The sequence below is a fragment of the Berghia stephanieae genome, chromosome 5 (genome assembly GCF_034508935.2).
Source record: "Berghia stephanieae isolate SIO BIC M18660-M18661 chromosome 5, UCSD_Bste_1.3, whole genome shotgun sequence".
NCBI lineage: Eukaryota > Metazoa > Mollusca > Gastropoda > Nudibranchia > Aeolidiidae > Berghia > Berghia stephanieae.
The window spans coordinates 58,255,416-58,265,529 of record NC_088364.1 but is presented as its reverse complement, the minus strand read 5'-3'; the positions used below and the strand labels follow the sequence as shown (position 1 = coordinate 58,265,529).

The window sequence follows — 10,114 nt, the reverse complement described above, 5'->3', positions numbered from 1 at the left end:
TATTTACAAAAAAAAAAAAAACCCCAATGAATGAAACACTAAAACGAATGAGAAGGGGAAACCCGAACCGTCCACATAATCTATTTTCGTTAATTAAATTGAAGCTTCCATTCTATTTCCTAATTGTTACTTATTTCATTACGTGAACAATTAAATTATATCTCAGAGATGCTTACTTAGAGATGATTTCCAGCACAGGTTCTCAATGATCCTCTTCGCTGGACTCAAAGTGTCATCTTTGTTTCTTCCGGTTGCAGATTACCGTGAAGACAGAATGTGATGCTGGCCATAGAAGATTTCTTGGTTTTTCCAATAGCTATCCAGTCTGTTCATGAATTAGTTAAGTGAATTAGCACTGACAACTTTCTCTGGTAGACTGTTCCACACTTGAACCACTCTAACACCGAAACTATGCTTGCGCACATCTAGTCTGGCCCTTTGTGTGTTTCTTAGAGTTGCCCCTTGTTCCTGTCCTCAGGGAGTGCTCGGGACAGAGTTTAAGTAGATTACCAGCTTTTTGGTCATATTTTCTATTTAACATTTTGTACACTTCAATCATGTCACCTCTTATTCTTCTATAACTTAGTGTTGGTAGTTTCAGTTTTCTTAATCTCTCTTCGTATGTCATCCCTTTCATATTCGGGAGCTGCTTGGTAGCTCTTCTTTGGACGCCTTCTGTGAGCTTCATGTGTTAATTTTGGATGGTACCCGTTCGTCTTTAGTGTTTCATTCATCGTGTTTTGTTGACTAGGGGAACCGATACGACCATCGTTAATCAAATTGAAGCTTCTATTCCATTTCCTGTTGTTATTTTTATCTCTTCGAGCTTCAAGCTGCAATCAGTAATTGTCCAACACTAATTTAGAGAGTAACTCAGTTATTACTGTCATAGATTGACAATAATATTCTGTTTTTGTGTATACGTGTGTTGTTGTTGTTGTTTTTTTTTTTTGTGGGTTTTTAAATTTTTAAAATTATTCTGTTCATGTTCCCCAATTGTCACTGTTTATGCCTTCCATCATGAAGCCAGACTTGAATAAATGTGAGATCTATGTTTACGCATTTAGACAATAACAAATTCTAGATTTTTTTCTCTCTCGTGCTGTTGACTATTTTTTTACGAAAATAACTCATAAATATACTTAATCTGTCTTCGATCCTGGGCTGGAAGTAAGAATGTTGATTTTAAATAAATAATTGCCAGTCAAGACTTATGCTGATGAGATCATAAACTTGTTTCTTTGGAAAGAATACAAATCCGTTCCGAATTGAAGTCTCACCTTGAAGTCGGATTTAGGTAGATTGACCTCAAGGTCACCAATTCCGAACCAGCAGCCGACGCAGTGCTTCCGCATCTTCTTCAGCTGATTATGAACTGATCATACAAATGATGCGATCTGTAATAAGGGTAGCGAAATTATGAATTTTATTCTCATGGCATAATGATATATGATTCTTTAAACTTCAAAATGGATTCGTATCGAGCTGGAAAACCGAGACACATGGCTTTTGAGAAGGTAAGCAATTTATATTGTATAGAAAGATGCGTTTAAAATCATTTGTTTTGATTGTTTTATTTTAAAATCAATTTTATATTACGACTGGTCGGGTGCCCTGTTCTGTTCAAACTGTAGTGAGAAGTGCAACTTTTAAATTGTTGGTGTTTACAATATCTACTATCATGCTGCTACTGGTTTAATTTGATAATTGAAGTGAGCAATACTTTGATCTCTCTCTCTCTCTCTCTCTCTCTCTCTCTCTCTCTCTCTCTCTCTCTCTCTCTCTCTCTCTCTCTCTCTCTCTCTCTCTCTCTCTCTCTCTCAGTCCAGAGTTTTATATTTTCTTCATGCCCTCTTGGGAATAAGGTAAACGTTTTCACTATGTGATAGGGATAGAGACACGTTTCTGATTTACTTTAAACTTGATGAGGACTTTGACAGATAAAATCCATCTATTGCAAGAGACCTCTCCCAAAGAAAATAAATATTTAATTTTAATTCCACTGTAGATATGTTTTCTTGTGCAGTTTTAATTAAAGACAGTTTGTTTGTTTATTTGGGGTCCAAATAGCTCAGTTGGTAGAGGGCTTGTTTCACACGCAAAGGAACAGGTCGATCGCGGTGGCAGGTGAGATTTTTTTTCTGATCCCCTATCCACCCTGCAGTGATTGGATAGCTGGGTCTATTAGATCTTGCATAAAATATTTTTTGATAGACTTGGTCCAAATAGCTCAGTTGGTAGAGGGCTCGTTTCACACGCAAAAGGGACAGGTCGATCACGGGTGCCTGTGAGATTTTTTTCTGATCCCTTATCCACCTTGCAGTGATTGGATAGCTGGATCTGTTCATCATCCATCGTGGCTTGTGCTCTTGAGCACGTTGCCGGTCAGCTGTCTCCATGAATCACGATCCTCTGCGGTGCGCATGAAATCTGTGTTGCTTTTAAAATCACATATTTGGCCATTCTTAGGTTAGTTAAATAAGTCATTCTTTGTCTTCCTCTAGCTCTCTTTCCTTCGATCATCCCAGATGTTACCAACTTTAATTCCGTCTCTTCTCCACACATGTCCTAGAAACCATAACTGCCTCTTTCTGATGGTATCGATCCATATTCTTCCCTTTCTCACCTTCTCCAACAATTCCTCGTTCGTATACCTATCTGTCCATGATAGCCTCAACATTCTTCTATACACCCACATCTCAAATGCCTCTAACCTCCTCGTAATTCTTTGTCAAGCATCCCCATTTCACAATCGTATAAAAGGGTACTTATAACATATATTTCTACTACTTTCATTCTGGTCTTCAACTTTAGGTTGTTGTTTGACACAACTGGTCGCATTTTATGGAACACGTTTTTTTCTATTGGTATTCTTTGTTTTATATCCGCTATGTCACGTGCATCATGGGTAATGATAGTGCCTAAATATTTAAATTTCTTTACATGTTTGATGGTCTCTCCTTTGCTTGACAAGTGGAAGATCGTGTTGTTGTCATTCTTTGAGACCACCATCCATTCGGTTTTCTTAACATTTAGTTTCTGGCCCATCTCTTCACTTTTGCACACCAGTATATCTAAAGTTTTCTGCGCATGTTCTGGAGAGTATGCCATCAGAGTACCATCATCTGCATATCTTATGCTATTCATATTCTGCTCTCCAACGACGACGCCTTTCATATCTACAATTTCTTTGAATATTATTTCACTACATATGTTGAAAAGGTCCGGTGATAAGACGCAAACTTGTCTTACTCCCTTCTCGATGTTAAAGAAGTCCGATGTTTCATTATCAAGTTTGACACACGCTGTTTGATTCCAGTATAAGTTTTTCACAAGTTGAAGGTCTTTACTGTCTACACCGATCTTTTCTAAGATTTTGCATAGCGTTTCATGCTGTACTGAATCAAAAGCTTTGGAATAATCAATGAAGCATAGATAAAGTGATTTTTGTTTTTCGATTGATCGTTGCATTATTGTTTTCAATGTAAAGATTGCATTTACCGTACCCTTTTCTTTAACAAAACCATAATGCTTGTCACTTATCTCTGGAGAGATCTTGCTCCTCATTCTTTTCATAAGTATTCTTAATATAATTTTTGTGGCCTGGCTCATTATGCTGATTATTCTGTGTTGGTCACAGTCAATAGTTCCTTGTTTTTTGGGTATGGTAATGAATACCGATTGTCTCAAAACATTAGGTCTGTTAGATCTTGTTAGATCTTGCATAAAGTACTTTTTGATAGACTAGCGTCCTATCCAAAGGGTAGCAAGCCATTGCCTTTGTCCGTTTCAAGCTAAAGAAACCAGGTAAACACTGGCTTCATGGACCTGATGGCTCCGAAGGACAATACTAATTACTTATCCTGCATTGGTACCAATTAATGATTATATGTGACCTTATGTGCAATATTTCTTTTGACAATTTTAAATCACATTTTCTTCTTCATATAGTTTTCTTATTCATCAGCAACAAATTTTATTTTCGCAAGAACATGTTAAGGCTTACTCATATTTTGGTGCCGCTTTAGATAGAGAGGTAATGATTCTATTTCATTTGGGGTTTTACCGTCAAATCATTTGAATAGTTTGACATCCATTGATGCTATGCATTTAATTTTACGTAAAAAATATTCACAACCTCTGCCTGACAGATGGAATGTACCAACACAAATAAGTATGTCTTGATATATTTTAATGAGAACCAATCAACCAACTGGTCATGTAAAAGCAAAGAGCTGAGTGACGTCAACTTCATTCCTTCTATTCTGGTGGTCTAAATAAGTCAAGAATACTTATTCTCTTTGCTTTGAATTTCAACATTCGGACTATCATCGGCCATTGGTCACATTAACCTTACCATGAACCTTATTAAGGCAGTTGTTCAACATTCTGCTTATGCTGGCTCTTTAAAAGATCATTTTTCAACACATCCTAGTTTGGTAGATAGTTCAAATGTCACCAAGAAATGCTTCAAACATGTCATGGGCATCACTCATTCCAAATCCCTAGCTTGCAATGTCAAGGTGAGATTCGATAGTGCTGCTTTCAACTTCTCATCTCCCTTTCCAATATGCTAGTTAAGGCCTCCAGCCTTGATAGGTCGACTGTTACAGTTTTGTCTTGGAATTCTAATCCACAATAGGCTTACCATTTATCAGCGGATTAGTAAGCGTTTCTCACATTATTATTACATATACATGATAGGGATGAGAGTTTCTCTGACTTCTTTTTATTTTTTATACCCTGGAGTACAGGCAGTCATTTTCTTTTTTTGACTATCAAGATCTATAGGCTATAAATACACCAGTATCTCTATCTCCTGCCAGAGAGTGAGCAATAAGGCTAGTGAACATCAAATATGATCCACCGCCTCAAAACATTATTTGTCATTGTGCTTTAGACACTAAAAAAGATTCATATATATATATATATATATATATATATATTGTATATACTAGTAAGAAGCCCGCAATTTCGTGGGGAAAGAACTATTTTCTTTCGATATTGTACCCACCATCATTTAATGAGGGCAGATTGGTAAACAACGTTGTCTGTGTAACTTGGTACATCCTCTGTTGATTTTTCTATGTGGCCCAACATTAAGTGTAAGCCACTATAGCCTCTGACCCGTAATACAGCAACATACAGTTGTCCATATGTGAAAACAGGTTGTGGTAAGAAAATCAACTGCTAAAATAAACCTGAAGTAGCAGACGTGAGCAGAGTTGAAAGACGATCCTGGGATCGAGAACTTACCTTACATTACAGTACTCTGGTGATCATGTTTGGTGGCGTTTTTATGCACCTCCATTGGAGGTGTACAGAAATGCACCGTTTTTATGCACCTCTGTTGGCGGTGCTGGTTGATTAATGAAAATATTGCTGCTTGAAGCTCGAAGGAAAAAATAACGATACGTGTTGAATTGTAAGCCTCAATTTAATAGACGAAGACATACTGTGGGCGTTTCTGATTTCCCCTTTATCAACAAAACACAACGAATGAGACACCAAGGACGAATGAGAGATGTGTAGTGTGAATGGCGTAGATAAGGTAAATAGACATAAACAATGATGGGACAGGAAGTTTGTGAAAAACAACAACAAAAACAACAACAACAAAAGAAGAAGAAAAAAACCCCCAATAAAATGACAAAGACGCAGTAAACGAATAAACTGATGATAATGATAAAATATTATAAAATGATAACAATCGACGTTTACATATAAATGCACGACGATAACACATTGAATGGTACCGATGTTGTTTTTAAAAAAATATAATAATAATAATAATAATAATAATAATAATAATAATAATATAATAATAATAATAATAATAATAATATAATAATAATAATAATAATAATGATAATAATAATAATAATAATAATAATAATAATAATAATAATAATAATAATAATGATGATAATATTTATATTAATAATAATATAATAATAATAATAATAATAATAATAATAATAATAATAATAATAATAATAATAATAATAATAATAATAATATAATGATAATAATAATAATAATAGATTAATTTAAGGTTTTAAATATATGTCCAGTAACTATAACAACAAAAATGATGTCTTTCTCAATAAAGTAAACTTTTTTTTTAAAATGTCCACAATGGGATTGAACCCAGTACTTTCAACGTTAGAGTCTGACAGCTTATCCACTGCGCTACGGAGCCACCTGACTGTTCATAACATTTAATAAGGTCTTTCTAAAACCTTATATTTTACCTTCAATGCAACTTCTATTTTCTGGTTTTAAATCTCGATTTTTTAGATTATTATTATTATTTTTAAATTTATTACCAAAGAAATTAAACCTGGGTATTATCCACCCGAAACCATCACACTGAAAGCATCATAGGGGCAATAATAATACTTGATGTCATAAATAGATGAAAACTGTTGAAAACTTAGTGTAGATCTGAATTCCGTAAAGTAATTAAGTGAATACATTATTTCGAATGCAACGATTTGCATAAAAACACCAAAGTTATCTGTTTATATATCTGTAAAGAATACATTTCTAATTTTCAAATCTTTCAGTAGAGTTGTGCGCCGTATCATTTTTTTTATTGACTCAAATAAGCACAATGTTCTCCACAATGCTATATTTTTTAAAGAAAGGATAATATGTATATAGTGAAAGATATGAGGCTTGGGTTGCTTTGCCTTTGTATTATTGAAAGAAATGGATATAATTTCTTTACATGTCAAAAAATAAAATGTCACTTTTCATGTCATTTTAACTTTAAAATTGAATTTTGACATCTGGTTCAACATGACATAATCCAATTTTGATACATACTACCTTGATACACACACACACACACACACACACACACACACACACACACACACACACACACACACACACACACTTAAAGTAACTATAGATGAGACTATGATTATTGTGACAGGACTGATATGTGACTCTGACAAGCTGACCTCAATTATGCATGACTGAACTTTCGAGGTAGTCCAATGACATATTATGTAGACCCTACATGTTAAACCCTGTGGTGTGATGAGAAAAACTCAGAAACATAAATAAAAAAAAAAGAAAAAGTCAAACTTTTAAACTTGAATATTTATATAGTTCAATATCCACTGAACATGCTCAAAGAGATTTACAAGGGGTCCCTAGCCAAAAGCAACAATTACCATAGGACAAGAAATGATGCCTGGAAGGCGATATTCCAATTTAAAAAAAAAATTGACAGAGACAATGCTGTTAATGGCCAGATGCTCATCTACACTTGACTTCGGTGAGAGAATGTGAATAAAGAGCCTTTTCAATGGACGTACTGCTCTGATAGGGTCTCGAATGGGATGATTTAATACCCATATTCTTCACAATGGTATGCATTTCTACTGTGAACCCTCCCTGCATAAAAAAAACCCACAAACATTGAACAGAGAGAATGAGGACAAAGACCTTTGAGCTAGCCCCATTTTTATTTTGAAAATATCAAAGTGTCAAATTAATTTGCACAGTATGTGGGAAATTTTAAAGTTCATTAAAAAAAAAGACTGGAATTACTGGAATAGCCCAAGCTTCTAAAGCAATAGGGATTAGTTTCTATTTCAAGAAAAAAAAAGAGATATTGAAAGCAAGCCTCAAACCTATAATGTCCTATAATGAAGGACATCAAAATATCAGAAAGAGGCGTCGAAACCTTTCTAAATGCAATTAAGGAACACAAAGCAACTGGTACTGATGATATACCAGGAAAATTTATGAAAAACTGTTCAAACTAGCACCTATATTGACACACATTTTCCAGAGTTCACTTAGCCAAGGGAAAGTACTTGATGATTGGAAAAAAAGAAAAGTAACACTGATTTACAAAAAGGGAGAAAAAACTTAAGCAGAGAATTATAGACCAGTATCTATTGCATCCGTCACCGGTAAAATACTGGAACATGTCATATTTTCTAACATTAGGAATCATTTTCAGGCCAATAAAATTTTTTACAGAATCACACACATGGTTTTAGGAAAAAAAAAAAAGGTCATGTGAAAAACAACTGATCACAACAATCAATGACCCAGCAGAAAACATAAATTAAAAACATTACAAACTGATGCCATTTTGTTAGACTTTAGCAAAGCTTTTGACAAAGTCCACCGTCATACATTGGGACTGAAATTATGGAGATATGGAGTACGAAACAAAACATTCTAATGGATTATGTTCTTCTTGACCAATTGAAGACAAGTAGTTGTTGTGGATGGTGAGTCGTCAGAGTCAGCCCAAGTGGACTCTGGTGTTCCTCAGGGCAGAGTTCTCAGACCCCTCCTATTCTTAATCTACATTAATGATATGGCAGAAAGACTTACACCAGGAACCCAACTGAGATTGTTTGTAGATGACAGCCTTCTATATCGGACAATAAAAACTAAACGTGACATAGAAATTCTTCAAGCCAATCTAGATAGCTTACAATGCTGGTACAAAGCCATGACAACTCATGTCTTAGTTTATTTGAAACTGTCATTACACTCATGTCTCAAGAGTCACGAATCCTGTTCAATCGTGGTTTAGAATAGAACACAAATTTTTATTATATTTGTATGCCTCATCGAAAATTAATAAACAAACAGTAATTGCACCAATACCTGCTCTGTCTTTAAGGATTGTCATTCCCCTGAGATGGTCAAATGTGTGATGTCTAGCAAATTGGATAAAAGTGAATGGGATATAAGGGATAGACCCAGTACTGCTGCTAATTAATGAACCTATCCATTAATTTTTAAAAAGTGGATTTTCCAATTCATTTACTTCTAAATCTGGAAAAATCTTTTTTGTTAGTTTGTTTGTTTGTTATTTTGAATAGATTGGAAAAAAACGATCAAAGTTTATATAAACTCTGAAATAGTTTCACTTAACTCAAATTGTGTAGCTATGTTGTCCAGTGACACTCACCTTCCGACCAGGGAGCCAAGGGTACAAGTCCCATTCTAAGCGGTGCATAATTGAGTCATTTGAAAAGGCTCTTTACTCATTTTCTCTCACTTCCCGTACTCAGGTGTAAGATTAGTACCTGGTTGTTAACAGTATTGTCTTGTCTGAAAAATTGTACTATCGCCTCTCAGGCGTCATGTCTCATCCAACATGTTAAGCTTTGCTGATAGCGAGGGACCCCTTGTAAAGCACTTTGAGCATGCTTAGTGGATATTGTGCTATACAAATGCTCAAATTTGTTTAACTGATGTGTGTTTAGATTAATAAGTAGAAAAAAAAAAAAAGAAAACATTTAGTCTCAGACAAATAATTCCAACAAGCAACCACTCCAATTAAATAGCATTCCCTCCCATAGTGGGCAGGGAGGTCACTTACTCTGTCTTCTATACCCCTATATCTGTCTTCCATTTTGCTTTTTGTCTTTGTCTTTGAATAAGATTACTTAATTTTGTCCTTGTCAGAGTGCTTGGTTGGGATGGATGGGATGGAAACCGTCAAATGTATAGTTAGAGTTTTGGAAGATGATATTTTTTTCTTGTAAATCATCTTTCTGTTATGCAATGTATTTTTGTTTTACATCTGTAATGATTTGTAAACATTTGTGTTTACGTTCCTTTTAGTGGGGAATTGTATTTGTATTAGGATGAGACTAAGTACACTGATAGTATGCTCTTTGAAAGTACTTCTGTTCCATATTTGAACCAATTCCTTTTTGACTTACTTTTTCTAGGTGCTTTAATTGTAATTCTAGAACTTTTTTTTTAAATTTTTTTACTGGCGCTGAAATCACCTAAATGTGTTGCAATCGCCGTAAAAGCCGTAAAAACTCGTGAGTATTTTACTTAAACACCCATAACTTCGATGGTAATACCGTTGTAGTTTGCTTAGTTTAGCACTAACTGCCATTGTTTACATTTAGACGCCGAGGAGCGTGGTTATGTTCCCTTCCACTAGATGTCTATTAGGCAACCACCAACTAACCAGGGTGTCAAGTCAAAAGTTCGGAATATATACATAATTTAGAAAAGGAAATTTAATCTATTTTTTAAAGTAGATGACTCATGTCTTAGTTTATTTGAAACTGTCATTACACTCATGTCTCAAGATTCACGAATCCTGTTC

The 10,114-nt window shown here is 34.8% G+C and overlaps 1 protein-coding gene across 7 annotated transcripts in view; it reads left to right on the top strand.

The window, feature by feature from the left end:
* Positions 1-1,026: 1,026 nt before the first annotated feature.
* LOC144973315 (regulator of G-protein signaling 7-like) overlaps positions 1,027-10,114 on the top strand; it is a 61,447-nt gene continuing 52,359 nt past the window's right edge. For 3 of the 7 annotated variants that reach the window (XM_078915599.1, XM_078915593.1, XM_078915600.1), the window contains exon 1: positions 1,324-1,517. In XM_078915599.1, coding sequence (XP_078771725.1) covers positions 1,443-1,517 — 75 coding nt within the window. In that variant the 5' untranslated portion in view covers positions 1,324-1,442. Of the gene's footprint in view, positions 1,518-10,114 lie in introns of all 7 variants that reach the window. The other 4 variants (XM_078915598.1, XM_078915597.1, XM_078915596.1 and 1 more) reach the window with 3 other exon arrangements.